The following is a 22,901-nucleotide window of genomic DNA, read 5'->3' on the forward strand; positions in this document are numbered from 1 at the left end:
GAATTTAGGTTTTTCTGCCAAAGTAAAATAAAGGTATCTGGCTTTGTGGAAAAAAATAATACTGGAGTAAGGTGGATATTAGAGAAGATTCACTCTTGCACCTACCAGTAGATACCAGCTTTACCTGCTGTAAGGAAGGAAGAGAGGCATCTGATAAAGCAGAAGGGGTATGTCCCTCATTTCCCAGCCTCTGAGAAAACACCTGAGTCCTGGTGGAGCAGAAACAGGTGAGTGATACATCCAAGTGGATGTCTTGATGACACCTCACTATGGCCTGTTTATACCATTATGGGGTCAAGGGTACAACTGTATGTCCAAGTGCCCTCAAGAAGTGGTTGAGAGACGGCCAGTGGACCTAGCATAGTCACAAGGAAGATGAAGGGCAGGAACCACACTGATGAAAGCACATAATAAGACCAGAGCCATCTTAATAGATACTAGTAAGAATGACCATTGGGAGTCATGTATCTATATAGACTCCAACATGGGCAGGTGGAAGTGACCATGGAGCAGGTTCTTCTTCCTCCATGCCAAGAAAACTGGAAGACTTTGTTACAGACCTGGGGTCTTGGGCTCTTTAATCAGTAGACATTGGTGTGACCAGATGAGAAATTTAGGCAAGGCTTTATGGGACTCGTGTTGAAGCAGGAGAGAGGGAAAAAAAGTAACAATTCCCTTGCTCGCTCACTGAGGGGGGTGACCTGGTCCCCTAAATAGAGTGAGGGTAGGAGTGGACACATGGGTCAGGCTGGGGGGGTGGTTTAGGTGGTCTTCCCAACCCCTTGGTGGTGCTGTGTGCAGGGATCAGGCACAGTACCCTGCTTTGGCTCCTGACCCCTCAGAAGTGGCAGTCGGGTTTTGGTCTTTTTGTGTCTTGTTGTTCATGATATACCCCAAATTCTCATGCCTGCACTTATTTTTAGTCCCTTATAATCTTTGTATTCTCTTGCTCAAAAAGGCATTTGTCCAATTGTAAGCACTGTAGCAAAGAGTCCCAGGTCCCACACCTTCTCACCTCCACCAGAACTTTATACACCCAGAGCATAATGTGGAAGAAAGGGGAGGACCAGGGCCTTGAATTTAATTGCTCAAAAAATGACTTAAGCACTAAATTGCCTGAGTTTACATGAAAAAAGGCTAGATGGCTTTTCTTAAGCAGATTGGTTGCTCAGAATGACAAAGTAGACTGAATTGCAGAACTGTTTTACAGTTAGATTTTTATGTGTTTGCATGCATAGCCTATAAAATACACAATCACTTTACACATTTTATTTGATATTTCTGTATTTTAAAAATACCGGGAGTGCCTGTTGCGGCTCAGTGGAAAATAGTTCAACTAGTATCCATGAGGATGCGGGTTCGATACCAGGTGCTCAATGGGCTAAGGATCGGGCATTGCTGTGAGCTATGGTGTAGGCTGCAGAAGTGGCTCTGATCCCATGTTGCTGTGGCTGTGGTGTAGCCCAGTGGCCATAGCTCTGATTCGACCCCTAGCCTGGGAATTTCCATATGCCATGAGTGCAGCCCTAAAAAGCAAAAAATAAAAATTTTTTTAATTTAAAAAAGGAGTTCTCGTCATGGCGCAGTGGAAATGAATCTGACTAGGAGCCGTGAGGTTATGGGTTTGATCCCTGGCCTCGTTCAGTGGGTTAAGGATCAGGAGTTCCCTGAGCTGTGGTGTAGGTTGCAGATGTGGCTCAGATGTGGCATTGCTGTGGCTCTGGCCTCAACTAGCAGCAACAGCTCCGATTGGACCCCTAGCCAGGGAACCTCCATATGCTGCCGGTGCAGCGCTAAAAAAAGACACTCAAACACACACACAAAAAAAATTTTTTTTTAAATTGTATAATGAAAATACTGTGTACTCACATGTTTCTTATTTATCTTTTTATAAATAAACCAGTTTAGTAACTTATTTGCTTAGTAATTATGAATATTAGTCACTATAGTTTTATTTAGCACCTATTTTGTTTCACAAATTAAATCTCAAGTTCACCCTAATTCTTTTTTATTTTTTTGAGGTGAGGAACAGTGAATAGTCTTTTATTCATTTCTAACTCAGTCGCTTTCATTTCACAGAAGTTTTCATGTCCAAATCCTTTACTGTTGACTTTTTCCAGGTTTTCAGTGCTAATGAAATTATCTAATTTATCCGAAGGGTATCATGCTGACTCTTTTTCATATTTCTACTTCATTCTCTTTCTTTACCTTTGTGACTTAGCTTACAAAGGGCAGGAGAGGACCACTGCTCTCTGACCCTTCCCATGTTCCCCAGGCTTCTACTCTCCTATCACAGGAAACTCCAGTTTGGATCTGGTTCTAATTTTTCTTTCTTTTTAGCCAATTTCATAATGTTCTTTCAGCAGTTTTCTCCCTGAGCTGTTGGTCTTCTCTTTCTCTGAGCCTGCTGTGCAACCTGTCCATGCAAGAGATACTTCTTCCAGCCCTCTAAGGACTTCTTCATGTGTCATATGTTCAGCCATGAGAAGTGAAGGATCAGACCAAGTCATGTGGGTCCCACGTGCATCAGATGTGCTTAGGAGTCCTCTCCACCCAATGCCCTCATTCCTCGCGCCCTGGTTCCCTTCCCTTTGGATCCCACATGCTTGAAAAGATTCTCTCTAGAAGGCTGTTAGCGCACTCCAAACCCATTTCCTAAAAGATACCTGTATTTTCATTCTGCTTATCTTGTTAAAACCCAGGGCATTTCAATTTCTGTACAGTATCCTTCCCAGTGACCTTCTTGTCCAAGCATCCAAGAAGATTCAGTGGAGTGGCAATTTTAGTGTGGCTTATACTTCAGCCAAGTGGGCCAGTCACTTTAAGTTTGAGATGAACACTAGATCACATTCTGACCTTGTAATTATCTCCTGGAATAGGGCCAGCGGGTGTCTGTTTACAGGTCTGTAGAGTGACTGAGGAAGTAAAAATCAATTATTAGAGTCTAGCCCCCAGCTCCACTTTTGCCCTGGTCCCAACAGTGATGTATGAGACTTCACCAATCATTTGAAATCTTGGCTCTGTGACTTGACTTACATAGGCTTCCTTCTGGAAGGCATGCACACCTATTTGGGTAGGATTTCACCTGAAGAAAAGAGATTTCCTACCCACCATTCTCCGCAGAGCATCCTGGACGTCTTTGTTTTTTAGACCGTATACAACAGGGTTTAGTAAAGGTGTGATGACAGTGTAGGTCACTGAGATCAGCTGGTCCTGATCCTTGGTGTTCTCTGACTTGGGCTTGAAGTAGGCAATGGAGGCACAGCCGTAGTGGACAACGACCACAGTGAGGTGGGAGGCGCAGGTGGCAAAGGCCTTCTTCCGGCCCTCGGCCGAGGCGATCTTGAGGATGGTGGATATGATGAGGACGTAGGAGATGAAGAGGAAGGTGGCAGGGGCTGTGATGGCCAAGAGGCTGATAATTAAGGTCAGGATGTCATTGATGACGGGGGTAGCACAGGCCAAGTCTAACACAGGACGAACATCACAGAAGAAATGCTCAATCCGTGTCCTACAGAAGGGCAGTCTGAAAATGGCCACAGCCTGAACCAGCGAGAGAGAGAACCCTGTGGCACAGACCAAGGACGCCAGTGTGACACAGACCCTCCAGTTCATGGTGACTGAGTAACGAAGTGGGTTGCAGATGGCCACATAGCGATCATACCCCATTACTGCCAACAGGAGGCAGTTGGTGATGGCAAAGCCAAGGAAGAAAAAAAGCTGAGTCCCACAGCCCTCCAGGGAAATGGATTGGCTCAGGCCTACAAGACTGGCAAGCATGCGTGGGATGATGACCAGGGAGTAGAAAGTCTCCGATGTAGAGAGGACAGTTAGAAAGAAGTACATGGGGGTGTGGAGGTGATGGTCAAAGTGGATAACAGTCACAATGATGACATTGCCAGCCAGGGTTAGAATGTACAGGGCAAGGAACACCACAAAGAGTGTGAGCTGATGCTCTTGGAAGTTGGAGAAACCTTGGAAAGTAAACTCTCTTACTTCTGTGTGGTTGGCTGTCCTCATTGAAGATCTCAGGTCTGAAAGACAAAGTCAGCACCACCTCTTGGCACCAGAGGCTGCCCTGCCCTCTGGTGAGCACACTGTCCGGAGCAGAGATTCAGCACCACACGGACCTCGCTCAAAACTTCATGATAGAGTTCCCATTGTGGCTCAGCAGGTTAGGAACCTGTCTAGTATCCATGAGGAAGGTAGGTTGTATCCCTAGCCTCACTCCTCAGTGGGCTAAGGATTCAGCGTTGCTGTGAGCTGTGGTGTAGGTCCTGGATGCGGCTTGGATCTGGCATGGCTGTGACTGTGACATAGGCTGGCAGCTATGGCTCTGATCTGACCCCTAGCCTGGGAACGGCTATATGCCAAGGGTGTGGCCCTAAAAAGACAAAAAAGAAAGAAAAATGATGAGTCAACTACCTTTGCCAGGGACATGGGCAGGACTAGGTCCTAGAACTGGAAGTAAAGACACAGGGAATTTGAGCAATCCTATTTAAAAGTTTGAAGTAGGAGTTCCTGTCGTGTCTCAGTGGTTAGCAAACCTAACTAGCATCCATGAGGATGCGAGTTTGATCCCTGGACTCTCTCAGTGAGTTAAGGTTCGGGTATTGCTGTGATCTGTTGTGTAGGTCACAGACGCAGCTTAGATCCTGCGTTGCTGTGGCTATGGTGTAGGCCAGTGGTTACAGCTCCGATTGGACCCCTAGCCTGGGAACCTCCAAATGCTATGGGTGCGGCCCTAAAAAAAAGGCCAAAAAAAGTTTGAGGTAAAGCATTATTTTCAAATATCCCTGGGTCATTTAGAAAATGACAACCTATGACAGCCCATAAAATTGGCCTCAAAAATTTCTCAAAACTGGATTTTCTTAAAAAGTAGACCACAGTCTCAGACCACAGTATAATTGAGTTAGAAATTATCACAAAAAGGAACTTGAAAAATTGCAAATATTTTTTTCTAACCAGTGGTTCAAAGAGGAACTAATAATGGATGGTAGAAAATATTTAGACCTAAACAATAATAAAAGAATCACAGACCAAAACATGTACAATGCATTTAGAACATTATTAGAGGGAAGTTTGTAATTTAAAATGCTTATTATTTTTTTAAAGGCTAAAAATTAAGGACTTGAGCATCCATCCCGAGAAGTTATAAAAACAAGACTTAAAAAAGAAAATAGAAGGGAAAAAATAAGCAATGTGAATAATATCTAAAGAAAGATAAAAGAGACAAGGTCCACAAACATTAAAAATTATACACTTTAGGTAAACTGCTAGTGAAACTAAGAAAAACAAATGAGGACATAAATAAACTCTAGTACGAATTAATAAAGGGCACAATAACAGAAGTTTCAGACAAAAAGATGAAAAGTAACATTATGAACAACTTATTAACTCAATTTTTTTTTTTTTTTTTTTTTTTTTTTTAGGGCCACATGTGCAGCATGTGGGGATTCCCAGGCTGGGGTTGAATCAGCTGCAACTGCCAGCCTATGCCACAGCCATTGCAATGCAGGATTCAAGCTGAGTCTGCAACCTACACCATAGCTCACAGCAACACCAGATCCTTAACCCACTGAGCAAGGCCAAGGATTGAACCAGCATCCTTATGAATACTAGTCAGATCCATTACTCCTGAGCCACAATGGGAACTCTCAATACATTTTTAAATTTCAGTGAAATGGATATATTTCTAGAAAAAAAAAAAACTATTTACCAATATTGAATCAAGAAGAAAAAACTTGAAAACTATTTTAAGAAATAAAGACAGTAGTAAAAAATCTACAAACAAACCTCCAGGCCAAGAAAAATTTAGCCATAAGTGCTATAAAACATTCAAGGATAAATTAATTTCAATCTTACACAAAATATTTTGTATAATAGAAAAAGAGGGTGGAGGAGAGAAAAATTTGCCACCCCAAAATATGTCTCTTTAGCATGAGGATAAATTTAGGCTATTTTTAAGGTCCAAAGACTCTAGAGGAATCTTTGACCTTCTCCCTAACTGCCTAAAAGAATGAAGCCAGGAGTCCTCTTTGTGGCTCAGTGGTTAACAAACCCAACTAGGATCCATGAGGATGCAGGTTCCATCCCTGGCCTCACTCAGTGGGTTAAGGATCCATCATTGCAGTGAGCTATGGTGTAGGTCTGCAGACATGACTCGGATCTGGTGTTGCTGTGGCTCTGGCTGTGGCTGGCAGCTGTAGCTCCGATTCGACCCCTAGCCTGGGAACTTCCATATGCTGGCCGTCACCGCAGATAACTATGGAGGAACCTAGGAAAGTCCCAGTTCATGTGTCCCATTTTCTCTGCCTGGCCCAGCAAACCTTTGTTTATCAAACATTTGGTTTTCTCTCTCCTGTGAATTGCCTTCCTCTCCTTTGAGGTCTCAAGCCACTGCCCCCAACATCCTCTTTTTTCCCTTAGCTGTAGATGGTATTTAAGATGAAAGGTTTAGCTGTTTTGATGGGTCACTCAGTTTTCCTGGATCTCTCCTATGTATATGTGTTATTAAGCTTTTTTCACTTTTCTTTCTCTTGTTAATATATCTCAGGTCAACTTAATTCTTAGACCAGCCAGAAGAACCTAGAAGAGTCGAGGAAAATTTCTTCCTCCCTGACCAGGGAGTACTCCTCACCTCATTTTAGGAAGCCGAAATTGTCTTGCCACCCAATTTATCGGGCCTATCACACACACAGAAATACATGCAAAATTCTTAAGCAGAATGTCACCACGCCAAAACCAACAATATACAAAATGAGTATAGGACTGAGGTGGTTTTATTTTAGGGTGAAAGTTTGTTTAACATTAAAGTAGCCCCATTATCTATTTCCTGAAACGAATTATGTCAAGGGAAAAAAAAAAGACATGATTATTTCAATCCCTACCAAGAAAGCATTTTTAAAATGCGGTGTCTACTTAGAAGAATCCTTGGTAAACAAAGAATAAAAGATTTTCTTTAAGCTGATAAAGCATGTGTGCAGCAGTTCTTCAGCCAACATATTCTTAAAGAGGCGCGATACTGAAGGATTCATCTTTAAGATTAAGAACGAGATAAAGGTGACGGCTTTATCCACGTCCCTTCAACAGTGTATTGAGTATTCTAACCAGCCTAGTAAGGCAAGAACAAGAAATTAAAGATATAAGGATTGAAAGGAAGGAATTCTTTAGAGATGATGTGATTGTGAACATAGAAAACCCAAAAGGAGCTACTGCTAAATTATTAGAATTATTAAGAGAGTTTAACAAGTTTTCTTGTACAAAATTTCTGTATAAAAATTCATCACACTTCTGTACTTTAACATATTGATAGCAAATTAAATTTAAAAGGGCTGTCATTTAACAGTGGCTTAAAAGTATCAAGTACCTAGGATAAAGACCTTTACTAGGAAAATTATAAAACCTTAGTAATGAACACCAAAGTAGACTGAAGTAAATGGAGCAATACACCATGCTTATGAATTGGAAGAGCCAAGATTAGGAAGATTCAAATTAATCAAAAATCCATGAATTCATACTCTGCGAATTCTGTGCAGTTCAATCAGAATCCCAAATGGATTGTTTTTGGTTAGTTGCATGTTATATTGATAACTGATACTAAAATTTACATGTAGATACAAAGATCCAAGAGAAGCCAAAACACTATTTATTTTTTTGTCTTTGTATGGCTGCACCTGTGGCATATGGAGGTTCCCAGGCTAGGGGTCTAAACAGCTGTAGCCGCTGGCCTACACCACAGCCACAGCAACGCCAGATCCGAGCCACATCTGTGACGTACACCACAGCTCATGGCAACACCGGATCCTTAACCCACTGAGCAAGGCCAGGGATCGAACCCACGTCCTCATGGATGGTAGTCAGGTTTTTTAATGGCTGAGCCACCATGGGAACTCCTCAAAACACTCTTAAAGGAAAAAAAAAAAAAAGAGAGGGTTTGCCTTTCAAATACCATTGCTTGTTACAAGACTGTAGTAATTAAGAAAGTGTTACAAGACTGTAGTAATTAAGAAAGTATGGTATGGTCACAGGGATAAGCAATCACACTGATGGGGGAAAAGGGGGTTCTGAAATATGGAAACTCTTTGTAACAGAATTGGCATTGTAGACTGGTGGAAAGTAAAGAGTAATCAATGAATGGTCCTGGAATAGTTGGTTATCCATATGGGAAAAATTAGATTAGCTAAAATCAATTTCAAATGCAAGAAGTACCTAGAAAGAAATAAACAGAACACCCTACGAAATGTTTAGTAGATAGTATAGGAGATAATTTTTGGAACTTGGGATAGTAAAAGATACAACACACAAAAGAAAATGATGATAAATTTTGTTCTATGAAAATTAACTTCTATTTTTCAAAATAAATCACAGAAAAGAAAAAAGTAAAAACAATAAAAACATTTAAGGTAAAAACAAAATACTAGTATCTAGACTTCTAAAAATCTAAAAGAAGGATAAGTTAAAAAAAGTGGAAAAATTAGGAATTTTATATGAGAGGAAACACAAGTGGCATGGGAACAGATTTTTAACATTATTAATAGGCGGGGGCAAATAAGACCACAGACAGCAGGTTAAGATCACAGACCATTCTGCACTTATCAGACTACAAAAAAATCAAAAGTATCACACATACAGAGCAATCGAAGCTCCAGTTCCCAATTGGAGGAAATGTAATTTGATACAGTCATTTTGGGAAACAGTTAGACATGACCTGTTAGAGGTGAAAATGAACATATCCTATTCAATTCCACCATTAGATATTTGACCTAGAGAAACTAAAGAGGCACAGGCAAGAAGGTTATAACAGAAGTTCCCTTAATGGCATAGCAGAAATGAATCTGAATAGGAACCATGAGATTGCAGGTTCAATCCCCGGCCTCGCTCAGTGGGTTAAGGATCCAGCATTGCTGTGAGCTGTGGTGTAAGTCGCAGACACAGCTTGGATCTCGAGTTGCTGTGGCTGTGGTGTAGGCTAGCAGCTGTAGCTCTGACTGGACCCCTACCCTGGGAACCTCCCTATGCCGTGAGTGTGGTCCTAAAAAGCAAAAAAAAAAAAGATTATAACAAGCTGGTTTAGTGTAGAAAAATGAAATTGAGACCATGTTTTTTTATCTTTTTTTTTTTTTTTTTTTTGCCATTTCTTGGGCCACTCCCGAGGCATATGGAGGTTCCCAGGCTAGGGGTCCAATCAGAGCTGTAGCTGCCAGCCTACGCCAGAGCCACAGCAACGCGGGATCCGAGCCACATCTGCAACCTATATCACAGATCACGGCAACGCCAGATCATTAACCCACTGAACAAGGGCAGGGATCGAACCCACAACCTCATGGTTCCTAGTCGAATTCGTTAACCACTGTGCCACGATGGGAACTCCCCATGTTTTTTAAAAGCGGAAAGGATATTTCAATTGAAATAAATTCTTACAATGCAGTATTATAGAGCATTGAATGAATGAATGAATTGTAAATCAGGGGTGAGCAAACTGCAGTCCACAGGCCACTGTTTTTTATAAATAAGGCTTTAATGGAACACAGTCACACCCACTTTTAATGTATTATGTATGACTGCTTTTCACTGTAACAGAGTCGAATAGTGGCAACAAAGACTGCATGGCCTGCAGAGACTAAAGTGTTTACTGACTGATCCTTTACAGAAAAAGCTTGCTGACTCCTTTTAAAGATCATCAAAGGGACTAATTACATTTTCACAAATCAACATGGATAAATCTCAAAATCATAATGTTGAGTAATAGAAGCAAATCAAAGATTCCTACAGATGTGTGTGTATTCCATTTATTTAATGTTCAAAAGAAGGCAAGATTAATATATTGTTTAGAGATAACAATATGTTCTTTAAAACACCATCTTTTAAAACCATGGGAAATTTAAATCATGGAAATTCTTTAACCTGAAATTCATGATCGTGACTATTTGATATATAGTAGATGTGTTTGAAAGGAGCATATCTGAGGCATCGAAATTTATGGTAATGTTCTACTTCTTAGCTTGGACAGAGGAGAGGGTACCTAGGTATTTGTTTAGTTCCTTTTCTTAAAATGTACATTTGTTTTACATATTCTTTTTAATGCTTACCGTATTTTACAATAAAAATTTTAGTGTACCTCAAGAAGTGTTCATGGTATTGTTAAATGGAGCAAATATTACAAAACAGTAAAGGTTATATGATCCCAATATTGTAATGGAAACAAAGATATATACCCACATGAATGTGAATATGTATACACAGAAAAAAGACTAAGAATATGGAAAATGAATATATGTGACAGTTATAAACAGAAGTTAATGCAAGACTTTTTAAATACTATATATATAATGTGCAGCATTTAAATGATGCATATGAAAAATTTTTAATGGAGAATAATAAGCTAAAAATCAAGATATGATATACTATATATGGAATTACCTCAACTATATGAAAATATGAATACAAAGAAAGCTAAATGGAAATCACATAGATGTTAATAGCAACAATTCTGCATGGTGTAACTCTGGGTAAATGTCTACTGTCTCTTGAATTTTCCAGAGTGTCCATGATAAACATGGGGATGGAGGATCAGTTCAATTTTTTTAAGCCTCCCTTGATATTCTTACCACTATCTTTCCATCTAAGTATCCCTCCAGTCTTGGTTCTGTCCATATTTCATTGGTTCTCATATGATGGCACTTTTTCTTTTCTTTTCTTTTTTTGTCTTTTTGCCTTTTTCTAGGACCGCTCCTGTGGCATGTGGAGGTTCCCAGGCCAGGGGTCTAATCAGAGCTGTAGCCGCTGGCCTACACGAGAGCCACAGTAACACCAGGTCTGAGCTGCATCTGCGACCTACACCACAGCTCAGGGCAACCCCAGGTCCTTAACCCACTGAGCAAGGCCAGGGATCGAACCCGAAACCTCATGGTTCCTAGTCAGATTTGTTAACCACTGAGCCATGATGGGAACTTCTGATGGCACTTTTTCAATTGAAATGATTTATTATCTACTTTTTCAACTACATTGTAACTATTTTGATGACAGAGATCATACTTAGTCATTTCTATATACTTAGAACCTAGTCCAATATTTGTCATATCTTAAGCTTTTGATAACTATGTGTTAAATAAATCAATAAATGAAATAATACTCTTGAGGTACTTCTAGTCTGGTGGAGGAGACAATACCTCTGCCAGATATATACAGCAGTGCTGCCTTGGGCGCATGGAGACCAGGACAAAAGTATTGAAGTGAGAATCTAGACTTATTAAATTGCAGAAACTGAGAGACTGAAGGGGGCGGGACATGAAAGAACAATATAGGAAAATGTGAAAAACTATAATCATTAATAAGGGACATAGGGAGATTCCCATCATGGCGCAGCGGAAATGAACCCAACTAGGAACAATGAGGTTGCAAGTTTGATCCCTGGCCTTGCTCAGTGGGTTAAGGATCGGCATTGCAGTGAGCTGTGAGCTGTGGTGTAGATTGCAGACACAGCTCAGATCTGATGTTGCTGTGGCTGTGGTGTAGGCTGGCAGCTATAATTCTGATTTGACCTCTAGCCTGGGAACCTCCCTTTGCCACAGGTACAGCCCTATAAAGCAAAAAAAAAAAAAAAAAAAAAAAAAAAAAAAAAAAAGACGTAGATAATTAATCTGGGGTTAGTTTTCCAATCCTTTATCTGAGTTTTGATGAACAGCTCTTTTCTCCAGAAAGGTGGTAGAAAATTTTGCAATTTTTTCTTTTGCATTTTACAGTTCCCTTTATTCTTCAAAGCAATGGTGTATCTACTACTCAAAAATAACTATGTGGTGGAAATATGAGGACATGTAATTCCAAAGGAGTTGCCTAGTATCGCATATTTAGTTCATGGCAGAGAGAACTTGGGAACCCAGCTCTCTTTGCCTTGTGCTCTGAGTCCTTTGCTCTTGAAACATCTCAGTATTGAAGGGAGATGTTTCTTTCTCAGCTGAGATGCTGCCACATGTAATAGTGATACACAGTGATACACATTAAAAAAAAACAAGCAGGAGTTCCCATTGTGGCGCAACAGAAACAAATCTGACTAGGAACCATGAGGTTGTGGGTTCAATCCCTGGCCTTGCTCAGTGGGTTAAGTTAGATCCCATGTTGTTGTGGCTGTGGCGTAGGCTGGCAGCAATAGCTCAGATTAGACCCCTAGCCTGGGAACCTCCATGTGCCGTGGGTACGGCCCTAAAAGGACAAAAGGCAAAAAACCAGAAACAAACAGGAAATCACTTTATCTTGTTCTGTGTTGTTTTGATGTCTCTGTGAAGAGACAAGGACATGGATTTGATAAGTCTTACCCAATTTCCTTTTAGTTCCTAACATAACTACTAGTGTCTGGTGGAGGGGCAAGTCTCAGGAGAGAACGGTATTTTCCTTTATTTATTTTCTTCTCTTGCAAGTCTAGCATCTATCCGTTTAGACTCTCCAGCTCCAGCCACATTCCTATCCACATCCCCCTCCCTCAACACACACACACACACACACACACACACACACACACACATACATGTTATGTCAGGCATATTTCTCTGGAAGTAGTGGTCTGGGTGCCCCCGTGTTACATTGCTGGATGGGAGCAGGGCAAAGAACTGACCCAGGATTGAGCATGATAAGTAAAGGGGAGTCAAAGCGGCATATAGACCTCAAAAGCTGATGGAACAATAAAGTTGGCCCTTATGCTCTGAATGTCTGAGTTAATTAATTAGTAAATGTAAGTACAAAAACTAACATTTGACTAAAATATACTATATGCCAAACCTATTAAGATAGGCTGCATAACTTAAAGTTTGGAAATGACCCATCAAATGAATAAAATACATACTCCCATTTTATAAATGGAAAATTTGAAGCTCAGAAGGATAAGCTGCTTGTCAGACACATATCTAGTAATTGACGAGACCAGGTATGAAACACAGGTATATCTTACCCCAATTCTACATGCTTTCATTGAATCAAAACTTTACCAAATGAATATTCAGGAATGAGGTTCAGATTATAGAGGAAGGAGACAACAACTGTATGAAAAATGCCTGACCCTCAGCCTTATTCACTCAAAAAATAACAGTGACATCGGTGGTAGATGACAACTCTGGGATTAAAAAGACTTTCTAATTTACTATATCTCCTCCATGATTATAAACAGGTTCTTCATTATTTAAAAATGAACCTTAGAAGAACACTCTATTTCATTTTATAGGCACCTGGTCTCAATAAGTCATCATGCAAAACACAGGGAAAGTGTGAAACTCTAACGTGCAAGAAAATCATCAGAAAGCCAGAATGTGAAAAGGAAGAAACTTAGAACATTTAAAAACAATTCCTCCCTCCTTTCTTGTTTCTACCAACAACCACTTACTTCTTACAATGCTGGCAAAGGAGTCAAGAAAAGTTCTTTTAGTTGCTGTGCATGTGATTTAAAAAAAAAAAAGAAAAAGAAAAGAAAAAAAAAAAAAAAAAAGAACAAAAAGAGGACTCTCTCCAAGAGACCTATTAGGGAGAAATTGAAAATCCCAAGTCTAGAAGTTGAGCGTTTCCTGAGTGTGAGAAAGAAGTGCAGGGTGTGGGGACCAACTTAAGGCCCAGAGTGTTGCATTCTCTGCCCTGAGAGGATCTTCTGTGGAGCCAAAGCCTCTTTAAACCCCAAATCCGGGAACTCTGTTTATTCCAGAAAGAGGACCAGATCCATCTGACCTAGGAGTCTAAGGACTTCCTCTTGAGAATCATCGCAGGGCACAAGGGGCTGCGAAGAGCTGGAGGCTTTATCCCAGGGGCCTGATTAGGAACTTGGGCAATTACGAGAAGAAAACCTCTGCCTATGATTACCGACACACAAAGCCAGCTTGCATGGTAGAAACTGAAATGTGTTTTGTTAAAAAAAAAAAAAAAAAGCCAAATAGTGAACGCAGAACATACAAAACAAAATACATGTCAATTATTCTGTGCTTGAGGATTACTCCATTAAATGAAGTAACAAATGTGAATGCACATCTACTTATGTTCCATGTACTCTGTTGCGTATTGGAGGTACAAGCCTAACACAGTAATGGCGTTTTCTGTCATAGAGCTTATCAAGGAGGAGGTAGGCTAATCCACTGGGATCTTCGTGTGAATTAGACAAAAGAACTTCCTTGAATAGATGCAGCCCATGTGCATACCACTTGGAGAGGAGACAGTATATTTTCGTAATTAGTAAAAGGACATCTCTTCATATGGATGGATGGAGCTCGAAACCGGGAGGATATACGACTTATCAAGTGAACCGTGGGCTGGATTTTATCCTTCATGCTACCCCTTGGTTAGAAATCCTTGGGCAGTGTACAGCTTGTACAACAGGCAGGTTTCGAATAAACAGTACAAATAAATACATTATTACCAAAAAAAAAATGCCGTTAAGGAAAAATGCAGGGTCTTATGAGAGCAGGAGGGCAAGTTTTGCTAGTCTGGGAAGTCTTGCGGTATTTTTCAGAGGAATGATGTTTGAGTTGGGATCTTTAAGATGACTATGGGTCAACTAGATGGAGATAAAGAAGAGAATTTAAAGCCAAGAGAAAACATGAATGAAGCATTTGATAGATTCATGATCATAACTTTTTCCAAAGAAAGACAGACAAGCTATGCACAAAGAATCTGAGGGAGACGCAATCCCACTCTTGGGCATATATCCGGACAAAACTCTACTTAAAAGAGACACATGCACCTGCATGTTCATTGCAGCACTATTCACAATAGCCAGGACATGGAAACAACCCAAATGTCCATCACAGATGATTGGATTCGGAAGATGTGGTATATATACACAGTGGAATACTACTCAGCCATAAAAAAGAATGACATAATGCCATTTGCAGCAACATGGATGGAACTAGAGAATCTCATACTGAGTGAAATGAGCCAGAAAGACAAAGACAAATACCATATGATATCACTAATAACTGAAATCTAATATCCAGCACAAATGAACATCTCCTCAGAAAAGAAAATCATGGACTTGGAGAAAAGACTTGTGGCTGCCTGATGGGAGAGGGAGGGAGTGGGAGGGATCGGGAGCTTGGGCTTATCAGATACAACTTAGAATAGATTTACAAGGAGATCCTGCTGAATAGCATTGAGAACTTTGTCTAGATACTCATGTTGCAACAGAACAAATGGTGGGGGAAAAAATGTAATTGTAATGTATACATGTAAGGATAACTTGATCCCCTTGCTGTACAGTGGGAACAAAAAGAAAAAAAAAAAAAAGAATCTGAGGGAGAGATGAAGTTAGAAGGTGATGGGAGGAGATGTTGTGGGGCTTTGTACCAATTCATGCTTGTTGTGAGACTGATGTGGGACCAGCAGAGCTTTTAAGGAGCTGAATAGCACAATCAGCTGTGCATTTCCAAATGTCTGGTTGAAATGTGGAAAATAGATGGGAGAAAAGTAAGTTTGGAAGCAGGAGGATCAATTAGAAGGCAGCTGTGGGAGTTTCTGTTGTGGCTCAGTGGTTAACAAACCCGACTAGTATCCATGAAGACACGGGTTTGATCCCTGACTCTGCTCAGTGGGTTAAGGATCCAGCATTTCCGTGAGCTATGGTGTAGGTCACAGACGCAGCTTGGATCTAGCATTGTTGTGGCTGTGGTGTAGGCCGGCAGCTACAGCTCTGATTCAGCCCCAGCCTGGGAACTTCCATATGCCGCAGGTATGGCCCCAAAAAGGCTGCTACTGTGCTCCAGTGGAAACATGATAGGAGCTGGAACTAGGGTGTAGACATGGAGGCCACGTTGTCTTGCTGGGAAGCACAAGACCAGTTCCAATGGGAGTCCAGGTTCACCTGGCCCAGCCTTCTGCCTTTCCCAGGACTCAGAAGTGATTCAGGAGTCATTTCTCAGAAGAATGCTCATTTAGAGAAACAATGCCTGACTTTCGCTAGAAATCTGAGGAGTCTGCACTAGGATCCTCCTATTGGAGTCTGGCTGAATCTCGACTTAATTCATCATAATGGAAAGTCATCACCAAATTCTCTAACTAAAGCCCTTGGATTAAGGGGTGGCCATGTCCCCTTGAGAAACCCTGTGATGTTGCCACAAATAAATATTATAAACATATTATAAATCTCAATCTCTATAGGAAATTGGGTCTCTTTGAATACATCATATCCTTGGGTCATAAGGATTTAGTGGTAGAGTTGTTTGCACTCTATGTTGCACTAACTTTGGAGCCTTCTCTTGATCTAGGCCTGCTCAAAACTGACAGTAGCATGGCTTACTCAGGAAATAGGTTGAAGTAGCAGATGTGTGGTATGTTGCCAACTGCTTAAATAATTCATTTAGAAATGGGAAAATAAACCAGACTGTGTTTGGGAATTATGAACCCTACTGTGAAATGAAGTCAGGCCAAAATTCTATTTTTTGCTTGAACTTCATGAGTTTTCACACTAAACTCTGTTGGCTCTCAAGAGGATAAGGGTCAATTCAGAGATAATGCCATAGTATTTTCAGTCACCCTGGCAAATAGGTGCAAATTCCTTGAGAGAAGACCGCATTTTGATGAAAGCGTATTTAATAAATATATTCAAAGAATTAAAACTATGTTCCAAGAATTAAAAGAAAAATATGGTGGTGAGTCCACAAGTACTAAATCTCAGAAATAGGAATTATAAAAAAGAATGCAAATTCTACACATGAAGACTATCATAACTGAAATGATGTAAACACATTTGAGACGGCAGAAGCAAGACCAGTGAAGTTGAAAATCCATCAATAGAAATTATCCCATCTGAAGAACAGATAGACAAAGGAATGAAGAAAAATAAAGAAACTCAGAGTTAGAAAACAAACAGCAAAGTGGAGGTGTTAATCTAATTATATCATTGTTTACATTAAAAGTGAATGCATTAAATCCTCTGATCAAAGGGGAAGATTGTCATGTTGGATTTAAAAAAGCAAGATCTGTCTGCAGGAGATAACACTTTAGAATCAAATACACAGTGGGGTTCGTTGCAGCTCAGCAGGTTAACGAACCCTACTAGTATCCATGAGGATGAAGGTTCAATCTCTGGCCTTGCTCAATGGATTAAGGATCTCCGATTCCACCCCTAGCCTGGGAACCTCCATATGCTGCGAGTGCAGCCTTAAAAAGACAAAACAAAAAAGAAAATTTAGTACACAAATACTTTGAAAGCAAAACATTATAAATTGACATACCATGCAAACAGTGGCCATAAGAGAGCTGAAGTGGCCAAATTAATTTCAAACAACATAGACTTTCAGATAAGGAATATTACAAGAGACAGAAATCTATGAAATTATGATAAAAGAGTTAATATGTTAGGAAGATACAAAATTATAAATGTATACACACCTGACAACAGAATCCCAAAATGGAGCAAAAATAACAGAATTGAAAGGAAAAATAGGCAATTTAACAATTATATTTGGAGATAAGCCAATTTCGGTATTTTGAAACAACTACACAGAGACTCTATAAGGATATAGATTACTTGAACCACACTCTCATTAACCAACTTACCTAAATGACATTGATGACTCCACACAAAAAGATCAGGATACATCTTCTTTTCAAGTGTATATAGAACTAGACTGTAAGTCAAGTCATAAAATAAGCCTCAGTAAATTTTTAAAAATTGAAATATTCTTTGGCTAATATCAACATAAAATACTAACTTTCAGTTAGGTTTGTTTTTTGTTTCTTTGTTTGTTTTTTGTCTTTTTGCCATTTCTTGGGCCGCTCCAGCGGCATATGGAGGTTCCCAGGCTAGGAGTCTAATCAGAGCTGTAGCCGCCGGCCTACACCAGAGCCATAGCCGCCGGCCTACACCAGAGCCACAGCAACGCTGGATCCTTAACCCACTGAGCAAGGGCAGGGATCGAACCCACAACCTCATGGTTCCTGGTCGGATTCGTTAACCACTGCACCACGACAGGAACTCCCTCAGTTAGTTTTTGCATTGTATATTTTTCATTCTTTTGTTTTCAGTATTTCTTTATTCTGATAATTAAGGTGTGCCTTGTGTTAACAAAACTTAGTTTTCCTATCAGGTCTGACAATCTCTCTCTACAATTGGGTTATTATTTTGCATTTAATGAAATTACTGATATATTTAAGTTTAAATATATCGTGTTAGGATTTTTTTTTTTTTTTTTGGTCTTTTCTAGGGCCACACCATGGCATATGGTGGTTCCCACGCTAGGGGTCCAATCGGAACTGCAGCCACCAGCCAACGCCACAGCCACAGCAACGCTGGATCCTTAACCCACTGAGCAAGGCCAGGGATTGAACCTGCAACCTCATGGCTCCCAGTCAGATTCGTTAACCACTGAGCCACGATAGGAACTCCTATCGTGTTAGGATTTGTATTGTTTTCTCTATTTTTTGTTTGTCTACCTCTTCTCTTATCTTTTTTATTTTGGATTAATCAAGTATTATTTATTTTCCTTTTTGTTACTTTTACATAATTTTAATGGTTATTTTAGAATGCAAATAGTACATAAAAATTTAATTTATTGCCATTTGAATGTTATTGTGTATTTTAATTCTATAAATAAAAATTCATGAGTAATTTATTATTATATAATATTAATTTATACCTGTCCACCACTTATCTTTTCTTTTCTTTTTCAATTCATTTTGGTTATTTTTAATTTCTGTTTCCCTTTAGGATGGATTTTTCCTTCTTCCTGAAGAACTTCTTTTTGTATTTTCTTTTCCTTTAGTGATTTCTATTTTTTCCATTATAGCTGGTTTACTGTGTTCTATCAATTTTCTACTGTACAGCAAGTTGACCCAATCATATATACATTCTTTTATCTCACATTATAATGCTCCATCTTAAGTGGCTAGATATAGTTCCCAGTGCTATACAGCAGTATTTCATTGTTTATCCATTCCAAAGGCAACAGTTTGCATCTATTAGCCCCAAATTCCCAGTCCATCCCACTCCCCCCCAACCCCTTGGCAACCGCAAGTCTATTCTCCATGTCCATGATTTTCTATTCTGTGGAAAAATTCATTTGTGCCATATATTAGATTCCAGATACCTTTTTATATTTTCTTATTGCAAGTCTGATGGTGAATTCTCTCGTATTTTTCTGTTTCTAAAACTGCCTTTGGGAATTCCCTGGGGGCCTAGCAGTTAAGAATTTGGCATTGTCACTGCTGTGGCTTGGGTTCAGTCTCTGACTGGGGAAATACCACATGCCATAGGTGTGGCCAAAAAAATAAAAATAATAAAAATTAAAATGTCTTTGTTGTGCTTTTTTAGCGAGGGAAATTTTCTCTGAGTATAGAATTCTAGTTGGTGGTTATTTTCTTTCAGCACCTTGAAGATGCCATTCTATTGATTTCTATTTTCCATTATTGCTGCTAAGAAGTCAATTAATAGTCTTATTGTTCTTCCTGAAAACGAATGTGTCTTTATTCCTCTAGCTACTTTTAACAGTTTTTCTTTTCATCTTTATTTTTTAGTTGTCTTACATGATATGTCTACATGCATTTTGTGTGTAGATGTATGTGTATACAGCCTGTTTGTAATTCAGAGTGATTCTTGAGCCTCTGTCTGATGTTTTCCTCAACATGTGGCTATTATTTCTTCATATATTGCTTCTGATACAGTCTATCTTTTCTATCCATGTGGAACTCCAATTACACTTATATTAGACCTTTTAACTGGGTTCCATATGCTCCAAATGCTCTTCTAGGCTCTTATGGTTGTTGTCAGGATGAGTTCCTTATGGTTATATGACTGGATTGTATTTCCTTATCAGCTGTCAATTGAGATTGCTCTATTCCTAGAGGCTGTTTGCATTCCTTGCCAAATAGCCTTCTTATAAGCCTTTTCAAAACTTGGCAGCTTACTTCTTCAGAGGCAGTAAGGGAGGATCTTTTGCTCCTGTTTGCTGAGACAGATTTTAATAGATGTAATGTAAGCATGGGAGTGACCTCCATCACCTTTGTTTTATTCTCTGGAGTAGAGGCACGGTCTTAGCTCTACCAACATCAAGAAGAGAGGATTATACATGGACCCAGTGAGGATCACCTTAACTGCATCTTCCACATTCTATTTATTTTAAAAGTCATATCTGATAATTTTAATACAGTGATTTTTTATGGGTCTATTTCTATTGAGTGCTTTTTTTTCTTCTTGATCTTTAGCCTTTTGGTCTTTTCTCATGGTATTTTTGTTGCATCCTGGACACTATATCATTTACAGATATAAAACTATTATATAACTTTTCAGGCTGTGCAAAAACCACTGATGGGCTCATGGTTTGCCTAACTTGTTCTAAATTTTTTAAAAAATGTAAAAATAAATTGAGGTTCTGTATTATATTCTCTTCCTCTAAAGAAGATTTTATTTTACCTTCTGGCTGGTAGACTAAAGGCAAGAGCATATTAATAGAGGAGGGATTAAGTAAAATTGAGCTAGTTTCAGTCTTTTTGAAGGTCATTTTATTTCCACTTGATTCTTTCACCTAGGGTGTAGCACTTAAGCATATGGCAACTGCCAGATGCTCTGCTCATTTTTTTTTTTTTAGTCTTTGACCAAAGATTGCAGATAGCAAGTTACAGTTCCTCAAGGAAACTACAAAGAAATGGGTGTCAGGCTAACATTTCCTCATATCTGCTCTTTCTAAAATTTTGGCTCCTCAATTCTTCACTGACTCTATCTACATCTTATAGTCCTTATAACATCATTCTAGGAATGGAGAGGAACTAACGCTTTCCTTCAATTTTATAGGGATATCAAGAGCAGCAGGGTAGAAAGAGCCCTGGTAATGGTCACTTATTAATTAGTTCTTTTAGTTAAACTTAGTTTCTTCATCTGTACAATGGGAATAATAGTATTTAAATATACATATTTTGTCATATTATTATAAGATTACATAGAACAACATGAAGGATGCAGAGTAGAAGGCAAAATCTGGTTTGATATTACTGTTGCCATCATCACAGTATCATATCCTCACTCACAGATGAATAAACAGAGAGCAGAGCAGATAAATGTTTATCCAAACACTAATCAAGCCTGTGAGGATATGAAAACTAAAATCTGGATAAACAGAATCACTAGTCTAATGCTTTTTTCACTGTAACGAAGGTGTCTATCTCTAGTAGTGCCACCACTTCACATCATTCAATCTAACCAGTATTTACTGAGAATTATTTTGTGTCCAGAATTGTGCAAGTATGACTTCTGAAGCTAGATTTTGGGGGTTTACGTGCTGGCTTTCCATTCATCAGCTCAGTGTTGTAGGAAAGTTACATATCTTCTCTGTGCTGGTTTTCTCTTCTACACATAAATATAAATATGCTACCTTATATTTTGTTGTGAGGATTACATTTTTGTATATGTATATACATATATATATATATATATATATATATATATATTACAGAGTTTGGCATCTAGAATATAATAAGCACATATAATTAGTGTTAACGGTTATTTTTATTTGTGGTAGTGGCTGTAGGTACCCTGAGAAAACAAAAGATAAATGAGAGTATCTAAAGGTGCCTACAGTTGAGTTAGGAGTATAAGATCAATGCAGAGAAAATTATTAAAGAGTTAAAAATATGTGACGATTGTGTGTTCTTACACATTTTAAGGCTGTCAGCACTCATGAACATCGAGGTGGGCTATGGATAATAAGATAGATGTGAGAATGAGCAGGGCCCTGTGGGGTTCCTAGGTGCAAAAACCTTTATGTCCCCTGTTTCTTGTTTTTATGGAATAAGCTTCAGGCTCCATGGCCTTCCCTGAGTTCCAAAGGGGAGATTCAAACAGTTGCTCATCAGGGAAGGAAGGGGAGGCAGAGACAAGGGAAGATCAGTCAAGAAAAATGGTACAGCCTTGGGGTAGGACCCTGGGTCCTCCACAAGCCTTGTACACATATCGTTCAGCTCTTCTGCAGAACTAAAACCCCCAACAAATTAAAGATATTAACTATTTGATGCAGCATTTTTCATTCCCCAAAGGAGGACCACCAGAACTAGTCCCAGGGCTACTAAACACCAGCTTTGAAGAATGCAAGATTGCACCTACTCTGATTCTTATCTGCAGCCCTATGTTCTACTCCTGAACGATAAGACCAACTCCTAATCTCTCCCAAAGCAGAGCACAGTCTTTATGGCATTAGCCTGCTGTGGCCTCCTTTGCCTGGCAAAGTGATAAAAGCTGTCATTTTATCCTTCACCCAAAACTCTCAACATTTCTACTCAGCATCGGCGGACAGAGGGCTGAATTTCAGCAACAGATATAGTACACAAAAGATGACTTGGCAAGGCTGAGGCCCTGGTGGAACTGAGCTAGGGCTCCAAAATAACATAGGGGATGTGGTGAGCATAGCAGAGATGAGAAAAGTCGGTTTGTAGAAGTTCTTACAACAGAACTCAGGAACCAGGGAGTTCCTGTTGTGGCTCAGTGGGTTATGAACCTGACTAGTATCCACGAGGATTCAGGTTCAGCCCCTGGCCTCTTTTAGTGGGTTAAAATATCCATTGTTGCCACAAGCTGTAGCGTAGGTTGAAGTTGCAACTCAGATCCTGTGTGGCTGTGGCTGTGCCTGGCAGCTGTAGCTCCAATTTGATCCCTACCTTGGGAACTGCCATGTGCTGCAGATGTGGCCCTAAAAAGCAAAAAAAGAAAAGAAAAGAAAAGAACACAGGGACGCAGGGACTGGATTGATGATTCTACCCTGAGACTCTAATCTGACTTCAAGTGCCAGAATATCTTAGGTCAACTCTGTGTACCTGGCAGGAGAGGGCCATGCTTAAACTCTATTTGGCAATTATTGCTTCTCTTCTGCCATAAGTCCTAAGCACATCTGCCTTTGGAGATGGACAGAGAAATGGACAGGGGGCATGACATGTATCATAGCAGGGCC

The 22,901-nt window shown here is 39.7% G+C and overlaps 2 protein-coding genes across 4 annotated transcripts in view; one reads left to right on the forward strand and one right to left on the reverse strand.

The window, feature by feature from the left end:
- LOC100520241 (olfactory receptor 10J1-like) overlaps positions 1-22,901 on the forward strand; it is a 328,271-nt gene that overhangs the window by 255,001 nt on the left and 50,369 nt on the right. The gene's annotated exons all lie outside the window — the stretch shown is intronic.
- Positions 1,909-4,124, reverse strand: LOC100155688 (olfactory receptor 10J1-like). The gene has a single exon (XM_001926761.2). The coding sequence runs from the start codon at positions 4,018-4,020 to the stop codon at positions 3,082-3,084; it is 939 nt and encodes a 312-aa protein (XP_001926796.1). The 5' UTR covers positions 4,021-4,124; the 3' UTR covers positions 1,909-3,081.

This window comes from Sus scrofa, chromosome 4 (assembly GCF_000003025.6).
Source record: "Sus scrofa isolate TJ Tabasco breed Duroc chromosome 4, Sscrofa11.1, whole genome shotgun sequence".
NCBI classification, from domain to species: Eukaryota; Metazoa; Chordata; class Mammalia; order Artiodactyla; family Suidae; genus Sus; species Sus scrofa.